At 44.2% G+C, this 25,349-nt stretch overlaps 2 protein-coding genes across 2 annotated transcripts in view; one reads left to right on the forward strand and one right to left on the reverse strand.

Annotated features, from left to right (window-relative positions):
* Positions 1–24,933, forward strand: part of LOC147628340 (lysophospholipid acyltransferase LPEAT1-like) — a 54,805-nt gene extending 29,872 nt beyond the window's left edge. Inside the window, exons 5-9 of the mRNA XM_086813427.1 lie at positions 23,565–23,633; positions 23,743–23,876; positions 24,225–24,365; positions 24,454–24,517; positions 24,647–24,933. Of these exons, the coding sequence (XP_086669553.1) occupies positions 23,565–23,633; positions 23,743–23,876; positions 24,225–24,365; positions 24,454–24,517; positions 24,647–24,660 (422 nt within the window). The 3' untranslated portion in view covers positions 24,661–24,933. The remainder of the gene's footprint in view (positions 1–23,564; positions 23,634–23,742; positions 23,877–24,224; positions 24,366–24,453; positions 24,518–24,646) is intronic.
* On the reverse strand, positions 18,699–21,024 carry LOC147628341 (uncharacterized). Its single transcript, XM_086814061.1, has 3 exons — positions 20,845–21,024; positions 20,057–20,406; positions 18,699–19,432 (listed from the first exon to the last, which is right to left on the reverse strand). Exons 1-3 carry the CDS (start codon positions 21,022–21,024, stop codon positions 18,982–18,984), a joined length of 981 nt encoding a protein of 326 aa, XP_086670187.1. The 3' UTR covers positions 18,699–18,981.
* Positions 24,934–25,349: the final 416 nt, after the last annotated feature.

Here is a 25,349-nt window from a genome sequence, read left to right on the forward strand (position 1 = left end):
TGCCAGTGCCACAAAGAAACAAATTGAGGAAGTCAACCCATGGATTGAAGTAGTAAAAAAACAGAAGGATAAACTAGTCAATAAAGTAGAGGTGATGAATGCTACATTGGAAGAGGAAGCCAAGAGACGGGCATGTGCCTTACATGAACGTGTAGTTGGGTGGGAAGATAACGGAAAAGAGGATGCAAAAGCTCTTGCAACAAAAATTGGAGCCACTGATGTACCCATTACCGGAGCATGACGAGTAGGTAGAGATGAAACCAGGGTGAAGATATTGATCATCAGGTTTGGTGACTTGGAGAAGAAGGCCTTCCTCTCCAAAAGGATGGCCCTTAAGGGGGAAAACATTTATTTGGATGAGGACCTTACATCGGCATAGATAGTACACCGGAAGGAACACATGCCGCATGTGCTTGAGGCAAGGAAAGAGGGGAAATGGGCGGTATACAGAGATGGCCGAGTCATCATTACGGAGAGGAGGCCCGCTTGACGGTGCGCGGCCTATGAGACCTTGCGATTCACAGTGTGGAATTGCAACGGAGCCCTTAGAACAGATGCAGGATACTTTGAGGATACTTTCAGACACAGTGATATTGCTATGTATACGGAGACCCATTAGTGCACAAACAAGAGGCTTCCTGATGTCCGGGGTTATAGATGGGAATCAATTTTCCGCCCTCAGCCATGCACAGTGGGAGGTACCAGAGGATCTGGAGGAGTGGCAATACTTTACAAGGAGGAGCTTCGTGACAAAATACATGTGGTACATAGAGATGCAGATGTGAGGTACATGTGGGTCCGAATATGCAGAGAGGGGCTCCGCGAGCTATATGTGGTGGTAAGTTCTTTCCCCCAGCCCACTCCAGGTTTGCACCGTCAAGAGAGTCGCCCTATATACCACTATATGATGATATCATGAGGTTTGCCAACATGGGAGACATATTACTATTGGGAGACTTTAATGCACGTACAGGCACAGAGCAGACAAAGTTGTATGATACTCAAGAGGCTATATACCGGGAGATCACGGCAGAGGATGTAGGGTTGCAGAGATCAGCACAGGATGAGGGGGAGATTACAGATTATGGCAGGCATTTTCTCACACTCGGGAGTGCACATGGGTTGGTCATATACAATGGCTTATCGAGATGGCAAGGATCAGATGCTCTCACTCACTAGAACTCTAAAGGGGGAGCGAGCACAGTGGACTACTTGATGGGATCTCCTTCATTGATACCTGATGTGCTTGGTTTCACGATTTCCAGTAGGCCCATTGGCATAGCAGCCGATCATGCATACTTGAGTTTCACACTAGTAGGAAGATCCCCGAGAGATGGGCCAGCCACTCATCTACCTAGGTACCCGAGAGATCAGTTTACACGTGAGACAGTTGGGGTTTATCGAGATGCAGTATCTGATGGCTTGTTCGCTTTAGACCCGCATAGCCCTCTGGACAAGATCACGAGAGGATTGGCAAGTGTACTACATGCATCCGCCTCATATGCGTTTCCTTGCACTATGATCCCTTCCACCCACCCCTGCAGCACTGCCCCACAGAACAGTTGGTATGATGATGAGTGTCGTGAAACACGAGCACAGCTACAGCGTGAGATTGCCATTGGGTCTCACGCGCATAGACAGGCCAGGATGATCATTCGGCGCCTTGTGCAAAGGAAGAAATGAGCCTATTTGGCTAAGCTAGAGGAGGAGATCTACCAACTCTTCCTAGGTAAGGACAGCAAGAGGGCATGGAAGATGTTTCAGGAGAGACAGCCTGGTACTCCGATTACTGCACCTAAGGCATGGCATACTTATGCTAGAGAGCTATATGATGCACCAGGACAGCCCCCCGCTCCCCCTCCACTGGGAGCTAGACCGGCTAGCAGCGCCTTTTTTACTATGCGGATGGTGCTAGATGCGATGGACAGGTTACAGAATGGAAAGGCACAGGATCAATCGGAGCCATTATTGCTCGGCATCAGAGGCACCTACCTCGCTTCTACGACCTCTCCATTCTAGACAGCCCCATGGCGGAGATACTTGATCTAAGGAGAGGGAAACACTTCAACTGATCAGCATACATGGATCTACCTGATATACATTTTTCAGTATTTTCTAGTATTTTCTACTCAGTATCATCTCGGAGTCTTACAGTTTTGTTCTTATAACTGTAGGACAATCAGTTTATTGTACTTTTTAGTCTCATTTAGTTGTTCTCTTTGATGAGACACCAACTTCAAATGTACTCTCAATTTTGGTCTCATAGGCCACTATAGCCTCTTAGAGACGTTAATATATCATTTCATTCTCTCTCTCTCTCTCTCTCTCTCTCTCTCTCTCTCTCTCTCTCTCTGCATCCCAGCATAGACGGAGGTTGATATAACATTTCATTTCATTTCATTTCTCTCTCTCTCTCTGCATCCCAGCATAGACGGAGGTTGCAGCGGCAGATTTGGATTATTCTTGCGAGGCATGCGGGACACCCAGTCAGGGTGCTGACCACAGAGGATATCGAGGAGATCCGCCAGTGTCCGATGCGGCACATATTATGAGATGGAGGCACCTCCATAGTGTACCCCTCCGTCCCACATGATATTGTATCCTCTCACTATATTCCACTCACCTCCATAGCGTACCCCCCCCTCGCTATATTCCAATTCCAGTTTCATTTTCTAGGTGCCAGTAGTATCATCTTTATTTTTCATTTTCTGGGTTTTTTTTATCCAGACATTGTATTAGATCCACCATGATGTAACTTTTGGTCTCATAGGTCATTATGGCCTTTTGAAGACGTTAATATAACATTTCATTTCATTTCATTTCTCTCTCTCTCTCTCTCTCTCAGGTTGCCCATGAAGTATACCGGCTGTTGGGGACTGTTTTGGAGCCTTCCATCGCGAAGAAATACCGAAGACAAGGTATTTAATCATTTTATTATCAACCATTGTACCTATTGTACCACCCATTGTACCTACTGTACCAGCCACCATTGTACCGCATGTACCAGCCCCACTGTACTTGCTATATCGGCTGAATGGAGAGCTGAACCTGTTGTACCAGCTCTATTGCATGAAGACCTGTGGTTTTTGGGGAAGAATCAGTACCCACACAGATGTATATGGATTATATTGTTGGCTCGGCATTTTTACAGCCTATGTTCTGGCTTGGTTGCCTCGTGTTGGGCTGTGTTATGGCATTTGTATATGGGTAATCCAACATCTCCTGTGGGGAGAATAAGGCCCTCAAAGCTTGTACATGATATTATTCTCCTTGGGTAATAAAATACTCGGGGGGGGGACGGGGGAGGGGGGAAAGGGGGGGGGGGGGGGGGGCAGCAAATCTGGCCTCTATGAAGTGTCAAATATGCAGGCTCCACTTTCAACATTTGTGGATGTTTTGTTGAGCTGTTATGTTTTATGCAAAGTGATGATGGATATGTGTTAAGGTTGTGGCCATGTTTAAATGTCTTAATATGCATTGATGGTATCAACAAGTGTGTCAAAGGCCCTAGTCCCCCGGGCACCGCAAGTTTCATTGGTATCTGAGCATAGACTTTCTTGGAAGCGGAGGCTTCCTTCTATCAATAAGGAAGAGAAAAGATCTCAAGTGGGGACTAGACTTAGCATCATTGTTGTTAAGCATGGCTAGCCGCTTCATAGCCTATGAAGCAAGAGCATGAGCAATAGACAGCTTGTTGATCTGAGGATTTATGAATTCACAAAATTTTATCTTGGAAGTATGGAGTTGGCTTTATGTGCTCGTGTTTAGCATTCTTTCCATATGGATATTGTGGATTATATTATCAAGCTTACAGGCAAGCTATATGGAGATATATCTTGGGATATCTTAAGGATATGGTGAGAAGATATTTCTTTTGGCTTCATGGCCAACCTGGCAAAGAAAAGCTAAGTATACTTTGAGTTTGTAAAGTTGGTGCTTTTGCTATTCACTATGAAGTGTTTTTGATGTTCACTAACCCTTGTATAGCCATGCAAGGAGAAAGGTGTTGTTGTTAGCCTTGAGATGGTTTCAGGGAAACATTGTTTATGGCTCCCTTTATTTGGGATATGCATTGGACTTATGGAACTCATGGTTGACATACCCTGTATAGTGTTCTCTTGTCCTACGTGCTCTCTTGAAGATTGTTTCTACCATATGTGGGTGGAACAATAGAGAGCAGATGGAAGGGAACATGGGCACTTCAGAGGGTAGTGTCAAGCACAACATATTGTCACCATTTGGCCACCCAATTGGTCCACCTGTGCTTTCTCATCATGTATGTACATTGGACTGGTGTCCATGGCAGTTGTATATGCCGGGGATTGATGCCACTCATGTGATACTGTGGACTTGGCTTTCCATTGGGACTTGTGCCTCTGTGTACATGCTCAGAAATGCCTGGTGGATTGGTGTTCCATTGGGTCTGGTACTTCGTGTACTTACCTGGAGCACGTCTATTTTGGTATAGTCTCATGAACGGGGATTGTCCATACCAATGTTGCATTGCATAGCATCTTTATGTGCTTGCTTGCAATTGAAACTGCATGTTGTTTTCATGCTTGCTTGCAATTGAAATTGCATGTTGTTTTCATGCTTGCTTGACCAATGTGTAGTTCTGGGTAAGGGGACACCTGTTTGCGAACCGTGCTTGTGAAACTGTCTGCTGACATGGTTATGTGGCATGTGACAGGTGGTAAGTATTGGTCATAAATCTAGCCTTAGGAGTTAGCACTAATTCATAAGTGAGTGTGTACACACTTCATTAAGTTTTGGGCGACCAAAACTCACTTATAAATTATGACCAGCCCGGTGTTCACACACACTGATGTCCCGAGGTGGACAAAATCCAATGTCCACCGCCCAGACCTTATCCCCTTTGTACAAAGGGAGTAACCAACCATGTGTCCACTCTAGCTTGCTCCACAAAGCACCTGCTTGCCACCTACACTGGACAACTCACCGCCTCACTCCTCCTCCTCTCTCTAGAGATTGGTACCTCTTTCATGAGGGCATTTGGGCTGTATTTTCTGCACTTTCTCCTTCCCTACTCCATATCCAAGCTTGCTAGGGTGTTTCCCAAGCTTCCAAGAGTGTTTCCGGGTGCTAATCACTCTCCTACACACTCCCAATGACTGAAACTCAGTAAAATAGCTCTCTTTATTGCTGTAATTTTTGGTCTTTTTGCTGAAAACTCTAATTTCAGCTCTCCTTTCTCAAGTTGAACCATAGGGAAAGCTTTCCCAAGGTTCCCTTTATCCTCTTGAAGACTTTTGTTTCGCGAAGAAATGTGACAAATTGAAGATCTCATCACTCCAAGGACTTCCATCGCGAAGACTTCCGTTGTCATCGACTCTACTTGCAATTGGTAAGCTTTTATGCTTAAATATGGAAGCAAGTAGCAGGAGGGAGGAACCGGATTACAAGATCACATACCCTGTGTAGTGTTCTCTTGTCCTATGTGCTCTCTTGCAGATTGTTGCTACCATGTGTTGATGGCAAGGTTGCAGCCGTACGTACGTACGGATCGATCCGTACCGTACGAGCCGTACTGTACGGATCAATCCGTACGTTTATTTTTTTAAAAAACCCCTTTTTGATCTTCAACGTACGAATTTGGGCTTATTTCGGAATTTCGCCTACAGTGCTCTGTTTTGCTCTGTCTCTGCACATTGTGCACATTGCAACCAGGTAATTCTCTCGCTCTCTCTCGCTCATGGCCTTGGTCCCTCATGATGTATCTCTGTCTCGTACTGTACTCTCTCTCTCTCCTCTCTCTCTCTCTCTCTCTCTCTCTCTCAACCGCGAGCGGCCAATGTACTACATGATTAATCTAGTCTCTCTCTCGCTTCCTCTCGAGTCCCTCTCCCTCTCTCTCTCTCTCTCTCTCTCTCTCTTTCCTCCTTTGAAGTATGCTCTAAGCTCTCCCTCTCTCTCTTTCTCTCTCTCTTCCTTTGGAGTATGCTCTAAGCTCTCTCTCTCTCCTTTTTTTTTTCACACAGCTTCCAGGATCCAATATGCCGAAGCCATGCAACCCCTACTGGCAGGAGCACACCAATGTCATCCATGTTATTAATACGCCTACCCAAGCTGGTTCTGGCACGCGTAGATGGCAGTGCAAGTATTGTAACTTCGAGCTCACGAGCACAATTTCTCGTATCATATAGATTGATATTTTTTGCAATGGTACTATTTTTACGTACACAAAAATTTATCTGTACGAAACAACGTACAAATACGTACCGTACATTACGTATAGTACGTACACATCAACTATGGTTGATGGAACAATAGAGAGCAGATGGTAGGGAACATGGACACTTGAGAGGATAGTGTGAGTTGCAAGTCTACATCGACAACCACTTGCTTGCAATACTGTATTCATATGCATTGGTATGGAAATCTGGTCAGAAATGCCCATGACACTATGTACTTGATTCTCCTAAGATCAATATACTTTAGTTGAGGGAGGGGCTGGCCGTTCCGGCTCATTGTGTGTCTCTTGTCAATTCAACAAATTACTTCTTGTATTGAGCATATGTCCATCAAATCTTAATGTATTTAAGTGTATTGATTAGCATTGTGTTCAACCAAGTTACATTGGTATCAGAGCATACGGTTCTATTTCACTTCTATCGTGAGAGACGATCACCGTGAACACTAGCTATCTCTACACTTAGAACATTATGGACAACCATACAGTGAATGTTGGAGATGTTAACACAAGAGGCAGGGACAATGAAATGCATGCCTTCAATGCTTTACAGGATGAGCAAACTCATGTGGTGCACAATAGGGAACATGAATATGTGGGACAGCCGTCCCGTGGCAAAGAGAAGATGGAGGAAGAAGAGTCCATAGTCTTAAGGGCTGAACTTACTCGTATGGAGGCTCAACCATTCCACATGTCTTGGAATCCCCACAGGTGCCCGAACAAGAACTTATGTCTAAGAGGATGAATCTCCATGCTATGGGAGAGGAACAATCAGTGACTTCACGCCATGTAGGAATACCTTATGTAGCCCGTGAAGGATACAATGTTTATGGTAGTGGTCAAAATGTATGTCAAATGCCATTGCCGGATGAAAATGTGCATGCACAACACATGTAACATGGGCTGCAATTTTCTGTTGGTGCAGGTATTCCGCATATCTCTCATGCCACTCATGCCTTCGAGTGTGCTCGTGAGGGAGAAGCTATGGCTGAAAATGTACCAATGCATGTTGAGGGGCCAGCCATGCCTCATGCTTTATGCATCACCTTTTGGTCCTAAAATGATGCCAGTCATAGGGGATGTCCCAATGGACAACCATGGGGGAAAACATGTTGAGATGCAACCACATCCATCAAAGTCTCGTGACTTCAAAGCCGGAGACAAATCTGTGAAGTTTGACGCATATCATAGGGAATATGATGCATCAAAGGCACTTGCTTTTATTGCCGAGTTTGATATTGCTTTCAGTGATGAGGATTTCACTTAGAAATCCATGATCCGGCATGTAAGCATGTTTATGAAAGGCACTGTTGCCCATTGGTGACTCACGGAGAAGCTGTCACCACCGAATCTTATTAGATCATGGGAAGAGTTCAAGGAGAGGTTCTATGCTTAATTCTTGCCTCCCAATGCATTGAATGAGACATATCCTATGTAGTGTTCTCTTTTCCGACATGCTCTCTTGATGATTGTTTCTACCATGTGTGGGTGGAACAATAGAGAGCAGAATCTAGATGGAAGGGAACATGGACACTTGAGAGGGTAATGCCTACAAACTATTGGTGGCCGAAATGCCTATAAACTGTGTAGCAAAAATGCTTATGGAACACCAGGCTATCTATGCCTGCGAGTGATTATTTTATCTTATTACTTGAGCCCACCTCTCATCCAAGGTGTGTGGTCGGAGAACCAACACGGAGTGCAAGTGGTAGAGTGGACATGATGCCTGGTTGGTAGGGAACTTATGTCTACACCAAGGATCATGTGGATTGGCACGTCTTTCTGTGCCTTGAGTGTGTTTGTGCTCTGGACTGGCACCTATTTGTGTGTCTTGAGTTATTGGATTATGGATTTGGATTTAATATCCCATGTTTGGACATAAATTGTTTGGAGATACGGTTGGCTCTATGCTCGTATCTAGTATATTGTATATGGAGACATGGTTGACTCTTAACGCCATGTCTAGGATATACTCATTTGACTTGTTTGAGACACAGTTGGCTCTTGTGCCTGTGTCTAGCATATCTTCCACGGAATTCTTGCCCATTTATTTTGGGACATGATTATGATATCTGGACTTATGGGACTATTTTTGTCTCGCCTATTTATTTTGGGTCATGATTTTGATATTGGTAATTATGGAGACTTATTTAGTCTCACCTATTTCTTTGGGAATTTAGTCTCACCCATTTCTTTGGGACATGGATTCTTCAGTTATATTGGATTTTTGAGACTGTCTCGTCTCGCCCACTGGAAGGGACATGATTATATCTTGGATATATGGCTTCAAGCTTAAAGTTGCGGACAACTTTTAAGAAGCTGGGAAGGATGTCACTAGCCACGACATTTCCCAGTATGAAAGGGGTCTAGTAGACTCTAGGACTTCTAAATATTTGGAAAGTACAAGCTTTGGGAATGGGGGATTATCCTGGAATACAAAGAATCACACTCCTAAAATTTAGGAGAGTTGCTATTTTTGGTCCGACTTCGATGGAAATTCTGTTCACATCATTACATCTAGAATTGAGCAAATACCAAGAGTTGCCAAAGTACCTATGACAAATGGGCTACTAGTTGGGATAACTTTAAGAGGTAAAGATTATGGGAGAACCCATCTCTTAGATTGGGACATGTGGCAAGAAAGTGGATCAAAGTGAGACAAGTGGCCTCACACTTCCTCACACTTGTCACTTCAGCTATTGTGTGGCTCTCCACCTGTCATTATAGCCTTCTCTTGCCATTTTAGCTCATGGAAGGCCCAAATCTATAAATTGGAGTCCTCTCTCTTCATTTGGAGGAGGCTCTCTTGCTGCACACTAGCCTCTAGCGGTAACCATTACACGCTGCTCTCTCTCTCTCTCTTGAAGGCTGCCCATGAAGTATACCGGCTATTGGGGACTGTTTTGGAGGCTTCCATTACGAAGAAATAAACTCAGTGGCTAATGTGGTTATTGCTGGGGTTGCGACTCCGCCCACGCTCAGTTCAGATCTGTTGATTTACGGACCTCTCAGCTGAGGTGACAGCGGCACAGCAGCTACACTTATCATTGAGCAAGCAAGCAAAAAAGGCAGCGACCTAGAGACTCTCACCCGGCAGTGATACCATGTTAGTAAACTCACTGAAATGAGGATATTCTCAAGGTCAAGTGGTGGATAAGAAGATAGAGAGATGGAGGCTCACAACCACACAAGCACTAGGAGACAAGCTCACATAAACAAGAAAGGATATCTTGTTTGTTAGTTGCTCAAGAATACAACTATGCTCATCTCTTGCTCAAAATGAAGCATGATATGCCTTTATGTAGGCATGGTCACCTAGGGTTAGGGTTTGCATCCCTAGGGTGACTTCACACACACACACACACACACACACTCTACCTACACCTTAGTTCACATGCCAAGTTTATTTTCTAACACCCCTCCCCCTCAACCCCACCACCACACCAGCTACCCCCACCTTTGAGCCTCCGTCGTCTCCGCCCTCCACCAATGCATTGTTTACCACATCCAGTCCACGCATGGCCTCTCATGCGAGTCCTCATTTTGTTCATCCCCTCTCTTCCACTCTCTCCAATCAGCCCGCCTACCCTCCTTCCTCACTAGGATCCCCATCTTGTGGTCGTCGTCGGAGTGCGTCTCTATTCACCAATGCTAGTCCAGACCCTGTAGCAAGGTTGGTTGCACGGCACACTAAGTGGTGGCTCTTCTCTAGACACCATGTCCGGAGTCCTCAATGCTCACAATGCAGCATGTATGGATAGATAGAATGGGGTGGAACACAATGCAAGTGACAAGATTGCAAGAGTGACAAGGATACTGGGACAACACTTGTACTACTCCAAGACATTGTTACATGCCCTTCACTGTACCGTGCGCACCCAATAGTGGTCACAAACTCACAGTGAGGACACACACAGGCTCAAATTGTTGAAAAGTGACTACAACATCCAAGGATAAGGCTAGGATGTAGTATGAAGGACAAAGCATGAAGGATGTCCTTCAGGATGAGTTGAGGGACCATATAAGCATTCCTGCAAAACGTGGTAGAGGAGGAGTCGGATGCATCTCCTATCTCTTGTAGATGCCCTTTGGAGTGTCAGTGCAGTGCCTTCAATGCCAGTGAGTGCACCTCTACCCATTGGTGGTGCGCCTCCGCTTCTGGATGGTCCACCGAATGCTCCGGGATGGTTCCTCTAGGGTTGATCCACTGTGGCGGTGTTATGGTGTGGTAGTGTGGTGCCCAGAGATCCGGCCCAATACAGCGTGGACACCCTTGGTGGCTACTGAACCACTATGGGACATTCTTCCCTTCACTCGACTTCCTGATACTCTGCATCTTCCTTGGCTATCTCGTGCTAGACTCTTGGTTCAAGCCTTGAATGAGGTATCTCTGGATATCAGGACGCACTCAGAGCACCTCATGAACTACTTGTTGCTCCTCTCCCAGGGATGGCAACAGTTGCAGCGAGCTCATGATCAGGCGGCATCCACTAGCAGCATCACACCACCTCCCTCACTGCCCTCCAAACGGAAATCACCCATGCGAGATCTTTCGAGAGTTGCCCACAACAACAACAGGTCACCACACTGACACTCTTCAGTCTGCTCTTGGTGGCAGCCTCTTCACCCTTCCATCTTCCTCGCCAGGCTGCCACTTTGAGTGGCAGCACCACCTGCCAAGGATTCTCCCCTGCTAAGATTCCGATTTTGGCACGCCCCATACTTCTACAGGGCACTAGTGCAGTCACTTGCATCTCATTTTTGCGATTATTAGTTTTGTTTTTTGGGACAATCTTCATCATTCTCGTAAATACCATAATTATATGCAGATTTCTTTTTCTCATTTCATGTTCAATTTTTGTTTTCTGTAACAACACGATACCTCCATGCTCGGCCTACGGTGATCTATTCCAACCTCTTCCAAGGCTTGGCCTACGGTGGCCTCTTCCAACCTCTTCTAAGGCTTGGCCTGTGGACCGTGATGGCCTCTCCTCTCCTCAACAACACGTTCTCGGTTGCATTCACCGCAACGGTGAATCAATTAGTGGTGGGTGACTTGTAGCCTCTCAGATTGCTTGGCGTTGAGCCGACCAGTGTCTAGCTGACAAATCCAACTGTTCAGTTGACAAGTGTTGACAGCCGTCCAACAAACAAGTGCTAGTTGACAAGTGTCGACTGTCCAACTGACGGCACTTGTCCAGCCGTCATAGTTGACAAATGCTAGCCGTCCAGCCGTCATAACAAGTGGCACCCCATGTCACAAATACGGAAGCGTGTAAGTGTACATAGAAAATCTCATCCCATACATATCAGCATGGCATAATACATAAGCATCTAACAATACATAATCATGCTTTGTAACCATTGAAACAACAATATGAGAAACCTGCACAAGACACAACACTAGGGGCTGAAGTTGCCCGCCCCCCCGCGCCCAGCGAGGTATATTTATCACCAACAGAGTGTTCCAGCACAAGAGAAAGGATGCTAGAGAGTAAACACTCTACAGACTGGCACCAAATACATCCATTACCCATGTCAGTGTTTGACTATTGGAGACTAAGAGTATTCATATCCATGTACTCTGTTCTCATTTCCTTCGTTGATAAACAGTGCCTCCATGAGATGGCTATTCCCATGACTCTTGTACAAAAGATTTAGTGTTGTTCAATCTCAAAGTTTCTCCTTTTGGATACAACTTGGACAACAACCCTCCAGTTCTAGAATACTTAATTCCCTGCTATGGAATATAAATCTTGAGCATTCTTCTTTGTTCTTGGTTCCTTGGATATCAAAATACAAAGGCTAGTGACATCCCCTCGGCTTCTAATCAATTGTCATCAACTGATACGCTTCCTCGTATGCTTGTAAAACCTGTGGATACACCGCAAAGAAGTTCTCATTCACCCACTTGGCATCCATAGCGGAGTAATTCTTGAACTTGACAAGGTACTTTCTAGTAACCTTGCCATGTGATTCCCTTCATTCCTTATGAAAGATAATCTTCTCTGGTTGAAGAACTTCATCTAGCTCTTCTTCAACTTCTGGTGGATCGTCGTTCACTGGTTCCAAAGGTTCGGGGCCCTTATAAGCTCTTAGAAAGCCACATCGTTGATCTTTTCCAATATTTGGAAAGAACCATAGTACTTGTTGGACAACTTAGGATAAACCTTATCTTTGCCCTTCTTCTTGCGAAGCCTTGCTTTCTCAAACTTCAACAATACCCAATCACCTTCTTGTATTCCATTGTCCTTCCGCCACAACCTTTTTTTGTTTAGCCCTTAACCTCTCTATGGTTGTCTGCACCTGTGTAAAAGCCATATCCAAATCTCTTACATACTCATCTGTTGCAAAGATCTCATCCTTAGTCCTTAGAATTGGTGGTAGTACAACTTTGTCATAAACAATCTCAAACAGTGCCTTTCTTGTGGAACTATGCACTGTATTGTTGTAGGCAAACTCTACTAGTGGAAGATACTTCTCTCACTCTGTTTTTTGCTCTGCCACATAGCACAAATCCAATATGGCTGAATTTACTATCTCACTTTGGCCATCCATGTGTGGATGATACGAGGAAGAGAAATCCAATTTCGTCCCCATATTATCAAACAATGCCCTTCAAAACAAACCAGTGGTCCTGGGATCTCGATCACCAATGATAGACTAGGGCGTTCTATGATGTTTGAACACCTGTGCCAGAAAATTCTTGTTATGTGGTCTGCCTTGATGGTCTTCCTTATTGGAATGAAATGAACTTGCTTATTGAACTTGTCCACAGTGGTCCAAATACTATCATTCCCAAACTTTGACTTTGACAAGTCAAAAATGAAGTCCATCGCTATACTTTCCCGTGGCCTCTCGGGCACGGGTAGAGACAAGCAGTCCTGGAGTCTTTTGACGATTATACTTATCCTTTTGACAAGTCAAAACATTCGGATACATACTTGTCAATATACTTTCTCATGCTAGGCCAATAGAAGTATCATTCCAATGCCTGTGTAGTAGAAGAAATACCTCATGTCCTACTCTTTAATCACTTTTTTCCTCAAATCCTTGATTACGAATAACCGTGTATCCATCATCAAATATCCCTCTTTCAAGGAATAGTGATTAAGTGTGTGACCATCCTTTACCTTTCGCATCATGCACATAGTGATCTCTCATGGAATCCAACTCCCTATGATAGGCAATAGTCACTGAATGCACTTGTGGTCTCCTAGATAGAGTATCTACAACCACATTCTTCTTTCCAGGTGTATGGATAATCTCGAAATGAAACATGGAAAAAAAGTTTACCCACCTCATATGGTTCTTGGAAAGCTTAGTTTGGGTTAGAAAATATCTCAAACTTTGATGATCTAGCTTCACCATGAAATCAGCCCCAAGCAAATAATGCTTCCATGAAGTAAGAGCATGAATCACGGCTAGAAGTTCTTTCTCATAAACCTGCAAGTTTTTCTTAGCATGTTGCAACCTTCGGCTCTCAAAAGCAACCACATGCCCTTCTTGTTGCAAAACTGCCCCTATACAATCCCCACTTACATCACACTCCACCACAAAAGATTTCACTAGGTCCAGAATGACCAATACCGGTCCAGTAGTAAGCTTCTGGTTCAATAAGTTGAAGGCATGTCTTTGACGCTTACCCCATCTGAATACTACTTTCTTCTTGGTTAGATCATGCAATGGAGCGGCAATGGTGGCAAAGTTTCTAATGAACCTCGTGTAATAGGAGCATAACCCCAAGAAACTGCGCGCCTCATGTACGGATTTCATTTCTAGCCAATTCTTGATGGCCTCAACCTTTGTTGGATCCATCTGCACTTCTTCCTTAGACACTATATGTCCAAGGTAATGTATTTCTTCTAAGAAAAACTCACTCTTCTTTCCATTGATAAACAAGTTGTGCTCCTATAACTCCTGAAATACCTTAGTGTCATCAAAGAAAGTGTTTGCATACGTCCGATGTGGTCTAAAGATCCGATCCATCATGCAGTTGAAGGTAGCGGGAGCATTTGTGAGTCCAAAAGGCATCACCAAATACTCATACAATCCAAAAGTGGTACGGAAGGCAATCTTGTGAATATCTTGTGGCTAGATCCGAATCTGATGATAGCCACTCTTCAAGTCAATCCGACTAAAGAATGCCCACCTTCCAACCGATCCAATATATCATCAAGGCTGAGTATAGGAAGCCGATTCTTGATTGTACTCTTATTCAAGGCTCTGTAATCCACGCACATGCGGAAAGAGCCATCCTTCTTCTACAATAGAAGCACTGGAGAACAAAAGGGTGAAGAACTAGGCCATATTAACCCCTTTGATAGCAAGTTCTATACTTGTGTCATAATCTCTTCTTGTTGTACTGCGCTCACACGGTAAGGAGGTTGATTTGAGGGTGAACTACCTGGAATCACATGATCCTCTGGTGGCTCAGGAGGCAACTCTCCTGGAATAACATCCGTGAAGCAATCCTTGTATCCCTCTAGAAACTGTAGTCTCTCCCTCTCAAGATAGTTCAAATCTTTCATTGAGTCTTCACTTGTATCCTTTACGAAGATCATACACGGGAAGATGGAAGATTTTATTGCTTTGGAAATAGATACATGGGATACAATAGGGATGGAATCTCCCTTCTTCTTTGCTACAGTAGTGATATCCTTATTCTTATGCTTAAAAGAAATAGTCCTCATGGGAATCTAGATAATAGCACTCTTCCTATGGAACCATGGCATCCCCAAGATGACATCCGAGTGCTTCAAAGATGAAATATAGAAATCCTCATAGTCCACATAACCCTGGACATGAATCCTCAACGTACCAATGGTAGGCGTTACTGCCACTGCGTCACCATGAAACACTTGTTCCGCATGCAAGGCTGGTCCCATCTCCTTGGGTTTGATACCTAATTGTTCCGCAAGCTCTATGGAAATGAAATTATCTGTGGCTCCTTCTTATACTGCACTCTGTCCCAAGAGAGGCACAACTCTCTCGCCTCGGGTTCTAAAGTGTTTCCCAATACATCGGGAATCCCACCAACCACCACTGGCTTAGACTTTTTCTTGGACTTTACTTTCTCTTGAGGTCCCTTATTACAATCCGGACATTGGGCCGACATGTGCCCCTCTTTGCCACCTCTAAAGCATTTCCCTTCCTTGCGGTAGATCTCTGCTTTCCTTTGTACAAGTTTGGAATACCCGTTGGCTTCATAGGTTGAAACCGATCCTTGGAGTTCTCACGCTTCTCAGGTAGCGAAGACTTGATCTCCAATACTTGTGTTTTTCTTTGGTTCTTCTACCATGTAGACCTTGGTACAACTGAAGTTGAATGCATCAAATCTTGGATGGTATCATTCGGGCATACATTCACAAAATCTCGAATGTTGTCATTTAAACCAACCCGATACTTTCTTAACTTAGACTTCTCAGAAATCTCTTTAAAAGGAGTAATCTTGAGATATGCATCCCAAAATTTCTTGTTGTAATGATCAGTTGTCTCACCTGTTTCCATCTGCAATCTTTCCCATGCAAGGTGCACATCAGCTTCAGACTTCTTAGGTAAAAATTGATCATAAAATTGCTTCTTGAAGTCTTTCTGTTTCTTGGGAGATGTTCCCTCAACCATGAGTGCTCCCCACCATGCATTGGTTGTCTCCGTAAGATGTAAACTAGCCATGCGAATCTTGGATAACTCCGAATAGTTTTCGGAACCAAAAGCAATATCAAATTGAGGGATAAAAGTGAGGGCTTTGTCTGTGTAACCATAAGCTCCATCATATGGTGTAAACCGCACCGTCCTTCCTCCTCCTTTGAACTCCTTAGCTTTGCGCTTACCTTTCTTTCCATACCGTGGAGAGGGTGACCTAGAAGCGGAAAGAAGAAGAAGAAGAAGAAGAAGATGATGATGATGAGGAGGAAGATGAAAGGCTTGATAAAGAAGATGGGCTCTTGGACCTTTTCCGACCATGTTGACTTTTTCCACGATGAGAGTGGGCTGATTTGGAATGGCTCCTGTTCCTTCCACGAGAAGGTGGAGCATTGGGTGATCTCTTTTATTGGAGAAATGGAAACGGAAACAGCGACTCTCGGGAAACGGTATTTTCAGGTTTCCGAGCTAGGAAACGATTGTTTCCTATTCCTATCGATAAAACTCCTTGGAGGAGTCTTGAGTACCAGTTCTTAGAGCTAGAGAGCTCTCTTTTTTTTTACATGTCTCAACAATAAGAGATTAGTTGAATTTGTAGGTCTTGTCCAAAAGCACTTGAGAAAAGCGGTTTAAAACTCACTTGAGAACCACAGGAAGCTCCCGAGGAAAAAGATCCAAGTATGGAGCAAAGAAAGGTTGCCTGAGATACATCACCTTTGTATCTATGTCCTCGGGAGGATCGTTGGCTGAATAGACTATTAAAAGTGCTGAGGAACAACCACTCTTGGGGACCCACTGTTTCACTTGAAGAGCTGAAAGGATTGGTGTAGAAGGTTGGTCTCTGATTCCTTCGAGAGCCACAAGCATACCATTTTGAGAAAATTGTATAGAATGGTTCCGGAAACTGATCAGGGGATCATATTGATACAACCATTCTTGACCAAGGATCATATCATAATGTGCCAAATTCATGACTTGGAAATCCAATTTGTCACGATAGTGCTGAATTCGAAAGGAGAGGGGTTTGGCAATGGTGTTACACGAGGGTGTGGAACCATCGGCAAGCTCTACTTCATAAACAACAGTACTTGGAGAAGTCCGAATCTTCAATCTCTGAGTCAAGGTGGTTCCCACAAAATTATGAGAACACCCACTGTCAATGAGCAGGTACCTGAATAGGGTGACTGGAAATAGAACCTTGAAGAACCAAAACCTGAGTAGACCGCTGAGGTAACGGTGAAGAGGCAGTTTGTGCTGTAGCAGTAGCGGTAATTATTGAAGCATGTGCAATAGCATGGTGATTAACTGCACGCTTTCCTTTGTTAGCAACTAGGGGTTTCTCCTCAGAAGTGGGGGGTTCAGCATTAGAATTCTGTCGATGGGTTGGTCTTTTGGGGCACTCAAACCAACGATGAGGTCCATTACAAATTGTGCACAATCCCGTCTTTTGTTGATCCCGTCCAGAAGGAACAGTAGAAGGACGAGGATTGCAGGATTGGTCACGTCTTTGGTCCCGTCCACGATCCGAACTGCGTGGTTGGAAGGAGTGAGAACGTTGGAACCGAAAAGAGGACGATCCTTCTGATCGGCGAGGGTGTTTAGAATTATTCCATTGGAGATTAGGCCGGGAGGTAGAAGAGCCAGATGACTCTCTGCGACTATCTCGGCTCATACGAGATCCATTGGCTTTCTGAAAGTCATTAGCTCGACCGGAAGAGGCCGGATTTCGAGAATTAATGTCTGCAACGCGCTCGGCATATCGTATGGCATCAGCAAGATTGACAGGGTTATATTTCTGAACATCGGCACGCAGTGTGGGTTTAAGCCCTTCAACGAAGGCATGAAGTTCGTCCGCTGGGGACAAAGAATCAATCTCGAGTATCAAGTTGGTGAACTAGGAGATATAAGAGGCCAAGGAACGAGTTTGGTCCAAATGGCGTAAGCGAGTACGGGCTTGGAAATCCGCATTGGCAGGTATGAACTGCTTACGGAGGACCCGCTCGAATTTTTTCCACGTTGTAACCGTTTTTCCAGTGTGCTGTTGTCGTTGCCACCATAATAAAGCAGTGTCTTTGAGGAGGGATACCGCAAAAACTGTAAAAATATGGAAACAAGAGCTAGAAACTAGAAGACTAGAAGTGAAATAAGAACAAGATTGAAGGACAAAGAGTTACCTTGAGATGAGTGTAGACAAGACACAAGCTAGATACTTCTTATGATGTGACACCCACAATATATAGGTGTGTAGTACAAGAGATAGTAGCCACGCTAATATGTGGGACAAATAAGATGCCACATGGCAGACACACAAGACTCAAGACAAAAGTTTATACTAGACCAGGAAAAGAGTACACCTAGTGTGCACTTATTTCCAACACCCTCCTTAAGTGGACACTAGGAGGAAGACAAAAGACAGACAGAAGACAAGATAGAAAAGATCCTGAGACACCCCTCCTCAAGTGATATCCTCATATGGGTCCACAAGGGTAGGGACAAGATGGATCTAAAACAAGACATAGTCAAATTGATAGACAAATAGACAGACAGACAAGACTAGATAGACAGAAGACTGACTGTAGACAAATAGATGGACCTTGAAGACATCCACAGTATATAGGTGTAGTACAAGAGATAGTAGCCACGCTAATATGTGGGACAAATAAGATGCGACATGGCAGACACACAAGACTCAAGACAAAAGTTTATACTAGATTTGGAAAAGAGTACACCTAGTGTGCACTTATTTCCAACACCCTCCTTAAGTGGGCACTAGGAGAAAGACAAAAGACAAGACTGAAAGACAGACAGAAGACAAGATAGAAAAGAGCCTAAGACACCCCTCCTCAAGTGATATCCTCATATGGGTCCACAAGGGTAGGGACAAGATGGATCTAAAACAAGACATAGTCAGATTGATAGACAAATAGACAGACAGACAAGACTAGATAGACAGAAGACTGACTGTAGACAAATAGATGGACCTTGAAGACATCCCCTCCTCAAGGGCAATCTCTGCCTCTTGGGTAGGGACAAGAGAGAGGTCCAAAAGCAGAATGAGTAAGACACTAGAACCCCTTGACCTACATCATCGGTGGTCAGAGTGGTAGACAAGAAAGATGAAGTAATCAGAAAGCCCATGTTTCATCATATGAGGAATGAACAGCAAGATCTGCTAATGGAGATGCTGCAGCAACATGGGCTGAGGTAGATGTAGGGGCTGATGTAGAGGGTTTAGAGTAGCAGTCCTTCTCCCGGTGATTATCACGGCCACAAATGGTGCATGGATGAGCCTTGAAGCAGTCCTTCTCCATATGATTAGTTTTGCCACAATGGGTGCAAGGCTTTCTTACCTTAGAACTTCCTTTCTTTGCTAAAAATGCAGTGTCAGTTACCTTTTGTTGTTGAGTTCTTTCCTCTTCTTGGAGAGCATTGATGATACCTTCAAGAGTAGGATTATTGTGATACTTGAAGGTAGTGACAAGAGTAGCATAGGTGTCAGGTAAGCTTTTGAGAAGCACAGCAATAGCAATATCTTCGGAGATGGGGGACTTCACTGATGCAAGCTGAACCATAAGACTGCGAAGATAATTGACATGAGAGGCTATAGTAGCTCCCTCCTGCATATATAGATCAAAGAATGAGATCATAAGTGCAATCTTAGAGTTTTTAGAGCGGGGTCCAAAAAGGGTATCCAAAGTGATCCATGCTCGAGAAGCGGACTGTATGTCAGAGATGTGATGAATGTAATCATCTCCAAGACCGAGCAAGATGATAGCATAGGCTTTGTCATTCTTGGCAGTGGGAACATAAGTGACAACTTGCTCAATGTCGGAATCTTCGGGAGCAGCATGGTGAACAACGTTCCAAAGACTTTCTTTCATAAGATGGCACTTGATTTTGATTTGCCAAGTATGAAAGTTGGACCCATTGAATTTGTCGATAGACATGAGAGAATGAGTAGAAGAGGCCATGTGGGAAGGTCTTACCTCTTGCTAAAATGCAAGGGCAGTGTCTATTCCCTTACAAGATTGCAGAAATGAATGAAAGAAGAGATCAAATTGTTTTTAGGAGCCGGCTCTCTCACCACTTGTCAAGGCCATAGCATGTGACAGCCCATCGAAGCATGAGGAACCAGCAGTTTGCAGATATGAGGATAATAAAAGGACTGACCAGCAAACCGAAGGAGACAATGCACAGTACCTTGTAGACTCTTCAAGAGGAAGCGATGGCAGAACTGAATGCAGCAAATAGCTCGTTAACAGGAGGAAAGTCGATCTGCAGCTGCCTCTAGATGATGCGCAAATAATAAAAGGCAGAGACAGTCCCTTGAGTCGATGAAGAAGGCAGCCAAAGGAGAGCAGCAACAATACAGCGGGCTGTAGCAGTTCCAATAGACGGGCAGCAGCAGCTCCAAGAGAGATAACAGTAGCAGCTCCACGAAAACTTTGAATAAGGACAGCCCGATGGCTGAGATGAAGGCAATGGGCTGAAGAGGCTAGGAGGAACCTCGCTCTGATACCATGTAAAAATATGGCAACAAGAGCTAGAAACTAGAAGACTAGAAGTGAAATAAGAACAAGATTGAAGGACAAAGAGTTACCTTGAGATGAGTGTAGACAAGACACAAGCTAGATACTTCTTATGATGTGACACCCACAATATATAGGTGTGTAGTACAAGAGATAGTAGCCACGCTAATATGTGGGACAAATAAGATGCCACATGGCAGACACACAAGACTCAAGACAAAAGTTTATACTAGACTAGGAAAAGAGAACACCTAGTGTGCACTTATTTCCAACAAAAATCACCTTTTTGGAGTCAGAAAGGGTCATGGTTTCAAAGTATAACTGCAGTTTGTAGAGCCATTGGTCTAAGATGCGCTTATTGTGTTGACCACCATAAGAGTCAGGGGGTTTAATTTCCAATTTCTTTGTTTTACTGGCTTGTAAAAGACGATAAAGAGTTTTAAGGTCGTCGCCTTCTACCTCGGAAGGAATGACGTCTTCGTCTGTTGGTACCATTGCTGAAACGTTGCTGCTGGTACGGAACTTGTGTAGGAGTGGCGATCCGTGTGGAGCTGCTGGATCTGAGAGGCCAAGGATGCCATAGACTCCTGGAGTTGCTGTTGGAACTGCTGTTGAAGTTGCTGCAAAGTTGACTGCCATTCCGGAGGGGCTGGTATGTCAACAGGTTCTGCCATGAGAGGAGATGTTGATTGCTGATATGTTAATACTCCACATTATGTGAAATGTGTATACCCAAGAAAATGGAAAAATCACACCTGAAGGAGGTTGCCATAATAAATAGTATTGCTGGAGAAGAAGCACCAAGGTAGTAGCCGTCAAGCCACGGAGAATACCAACTACACGTGGCTGGTCCAAACACCAACATAGACCGCTGGAGCCTAGCAATGAAGAAGGCTGCTTTCGAGGAAGGGAGGCGGCAGCAAGCCGGCGCACAGGAGACCACGACAAGAGGCGACGGCGAGCGCTTGGTTGAAAACGGCCGCAAGGGTGGCGCCGATTCGTGGGAGCCCGTAAGGTAAGTTGAAGGTTTTTTTTTTAAAATGCGCTGGTCGGGTTGGCCGCTGGGTTTCCTTTTTTTTTTTTTAAGTGCTCGTTTTCTTTTTTTTTATGCGCTGGTTGGCTGCCATTTGTTTTTTTTTTTTGTGCGCGCTGGTCGGGCTACTGCCAGTTGGGTTCAGGAGTGCTGGGTGCTGGCCGTTGGCTGCTCACGTGGCTGGTTGAGGCCGTGTGTGTGGAAGGCTTAAGTATAAGCCTTAAATTATAAGGCTAAAAACTTAGTTGTTTTTTTTTCGCCTTTTTTTGTGTGAAACGGCACGTTTAAAAAAAAAACGTGAACAGTTGTCTTGTGAACAAGAAAGGTGGTGCCCCTTGGCTTGGATAGCGATTCAGCCCGAAAGGGTGCGCTCAAGACCTCTAGAGGAATACGGGGCAGCATGCCAGCACATGGATGCAACCCTAGTGTGAGTCTCTGCTTCCCATCGTTTTTTTTTAAAAAAAGACAAATTTTGGGAAAAAATGACTAATCAAGTAAAATTGGGCAAACGGATCAAAATTGAATGGGGCATTCTCTCCTGTTCTTCCATACAACACTTGCTACACCCAATTTTAGGGTTTGGGCATGCTGATTTTAGGGTTAGGGTTAGGACTGATTTTAGGGTTAGGGTTAGGGTTTGGGCATAACACAGGGCGGAAAAAAGTTTACTCTGATACCACTGTAAAGCTTTTATAGCTTTATTAACATGATTAAGACTTAATTAACAAACATAAGACAAATGCTGTAAGAAAGATTGAGTTGTTTGCATTGAGACAGGGGCCTTCCTTAAATAGAGGCCAAAAGGGTACAAGTGAAGAGACACATCCCTGGGAAGGGGTGTGGCTCTTGAGTCAACGGTTATGTCCTTTGGACTTAGGGGTGTGTCTTTTAATGAATAGACATGTCCTTTGATAGTGACCCATGTGTAAGGGTGTGACCCTTCACAGGTGTCCTTTCAGTTAATAAGGGATTAAGGAGTAATTAAGGAGAGATTAGGAGAGTTAGTCACAATCGTGACAGTGCTTTCTTCTTTCCTACCCTATGCACATCCATGCTCATGGCTCTTGCTTTTCCTTGTCTCTCCCACACATCGATGCGGGAAAACTAGCCCACATGAGGATATTGTCGCGTGCATCCTCCATCCCTAGGGTCCTATCTTGTCACATCCACTCTTTGATACCAATGTAAGGTCTCCTTTACACCCAAGGATTATGTGACCTAGAACCGAAACCCTAACAAGGTTTCATAAACCCGACACCGTACACATCGCGAGACTGCGATAGATTGTTGCTAGCAACTCACCACCCAACCGTAGGTTCAATACCTCGAACCACCCCCGAGCTTGAGGTTTGCTTGCTGCGAGCCTACTTGGTGCCGATGGCTCCAACCTAGCATCCCATACCACTAGGCTGAGCCACCCACCTTGCAGCTCCATGGCCATGAAGTCTTGCACGCCCCTGGTAGCCCTCTTGTCTACCTCGTGGACACTGCAATAACCCATAAGTGCCCCAAAGGTCACTTATATAGCAATAACTTGGCTATTATTGGCCCTTCCTTTATTTATAAGATTTCCTTCTTTATTTATAAGCTTTTTAGCCATTATTAGCCTTAGGTTATTAATTATAAGAGAGCCAATCTAGACATCATCCTGCTAGCTCCCTTAGTTCCAACTCCCCACACCCCAGCTAAGCCCTAACACCTAACCGGAATTAGTCGATGTCCCTAGCCCGAACCCTAGTAGGCCTTCAAGGATGTAACAATCAGTCTCATCAATTCTCAAGCTTTGGTTCTCACTTGCATACTGCCATTTGTCTACAGCCTTGAACTTAGGAGGTTCTAGGCTTTGGCTACAGTGAACACTGAAGGCACTGAACTCACCTCCCAATCAACTACTGTGTTCATGATCACCCTCTTTAACATTAAAGAGCTGGCTTATCTAGTAGGCTGACCTGGGGCTCGAACCAATGCTAATCAGATTATATAGCCTTAGCCTAAGTTGCTTCTTCAAACCGTATAGCATCTGGCAAACCATAGCCCTAGTGTGTGTGCAGCTTTGAACCGTGTATGCTACATATAGGATCTCTTGTTTCATGCTTTTGTATTTATTGCTTTTTAACCAATTTAAGAAATTTTCCATTCTCTCCAGGGATAATTAGTAAAAGGCTGCGAGCAGCAGCTACTGACAAAAATGCACCATTGATGATGCTTTTTCCTGGTAATGTATACTATCTCTTTTAGTTCCCTTGTTCTAGAATATACACGCTCTTGTTTTTCTTTTGATTTTAACATTTGAATGTTGACTCATTTTAAGTTTGCACAAGCAGAAGGAACGACCACAAATGGATATTATCTACTTCCCTTCAAGACGGGAGCATTTATTGCAGGCACTCCTGTTCAGCCAGTCATTTTGAAGTATCCATACAGACGTTTTAGTCCTGCCTGGGACACCATTTCTGGGGCACAGTACTTCCAACTTGTTTACTATTATGGTGGAGTGAACTGTGTACATTGTTATTGCAGGGCATTTTGAAGCTATATGCTAGAGATCCAAATGCACAGATTTTAGCTTCTGGCCCAGAGATGGCCGCAGGTTTGGCATGTTGTTCTGCTGTTATGCCAATTCATAAATCACTTGGAAGCTGCCTGGCTTCCTACTTATGAACTTGTGTAACAGCAGACAACCTGCAGGCATAAAGCTCTACCATGTGTCAGTCTCTGGGCCAGAAGCTAGAATTGGTGATGCTAGAGGCCTGAATGCTGGGATTCTATCTACTGGCTCAGAGACACTGGAAGCTTGTTTTTGCAGGTTAGGCACGTTGTTCTGCTGCTATGCCAATTCATAAATCACTTGGAAGCTATCTGGCTTCCTGTATATGTTCCGTGCGAGAAGGAGAAATCTGATCCAAAGCTATATGCCAGCAACGTTCGGAAGTTGATGGCATCAGAGGTAAGGTTTAAAGGGTACTTTTCCTTTCCATGGAGGGGGGACTGTATTGGCTACGTCATATTGTATCTAATACTTCCTTTTTCTGTAGGGCTGTTTAATGCTATCCGACATTGGATTGGAAGAAAAGCGGATTTACCATTCTTTTTTAAATGGTAACGTCACATAGCATCTGATTTTTTGTTCTCTCATAAAAGCTTTTAGCTAGTGTGCTCAAGTACTACCAGGTATACGACTCACGAGAGGCCACCACCATCTCATGGCTCTTTCTATCTGTCTTGCAGAATATTTGGCTTAGAATGTTTAAGAATAAGGGGCTGTGCCCGAGTCTCACTGGTACCAAACAGTTGGCTAGTCTTTTAGATACCATGAACCCAATGCCATTTGCAAAGCTTCTGTCCTCAGATTTTAATACTTGTTGATACTTGTGGTAGGGTCACCACGAAACACGATTATAGAACTTTGCAACTTATGCTTTGCACAGGGTACTTGGTAGTGATAGAGGTACCTGTATACCTTTTATAAACACTGTATGCTGTTTGCTTAATTGTAACTGTCAAAAATTGACGAATCTGTGTGAGTGCAGCATCATTTTCTGGACTTTTGTTGACTTGATTATTGCATGGACACCAAAAGGAGTGATGAAAGCAACTAAACTGGTCATAAATTTTAAATTTAAAGGGAACTCAGACCGCTTTGACATCAAAACATGTGCAATGTCATGTAAGGACGTACACAAGGCCATCTACCACACTACCTTCCTTTAGGCTTTCCCACCACAGAAGGTTATCACTGGACAGAAAAGATGCCACCGCAGCATCTTGTGTGGCGCGCGAAGGACTTCACGACCTCCACTCCACTCCACCAGGCTCCCCTTTTGTAAGGTCCGTCCCTCAGAGAAATAGATAATATCAGGTACTTTCTAATTTTTGCAGGACACGTTTTGTGAAAATCTGACACACAAATTTTAAAGCTAGAAAAATTCAA

This window comes from Cibotium barometz, chromosome 19 (assembly GCF_041138505.1).
Source record: "Cibotium barometz isolate CiBa-2024 chromosome 19, ASM4113850v1, whole genome shotgun sequence".
In the NCBI taxonomy this organism is placed as follows: domain Eukaryota; kingdom Viridiplantae; phylum Streptophyta; class Polypodiopsida; order Cyatheales; family Cibotiaceae; genus Cibotium; species Cibotium barometz.

Coding starts and splice junctions, on each gene's coding strand:
- LOC147628341 (XM_086814061.1), bottom strand. CDS start 21,024: ATGGCAGTCAACTTTGCAGCAACTTCAACAGCAGTTCCAACAGCAACT. Junction 20,407..20,844: donor AAGACGTCATTCCTTCCGAG/GTAGAAGGCGAC, acceptor CTAGTCTTCTAG/TTTCTAGCTCTTGTTGCCAT. Junction 19,433..20,056: donor CCTCTTGAAGAGTCTACAAG/GTACTGTGCATT, acceptor TTATCTTCGCAG/TCTTATGGTTCAGCTTGCAT.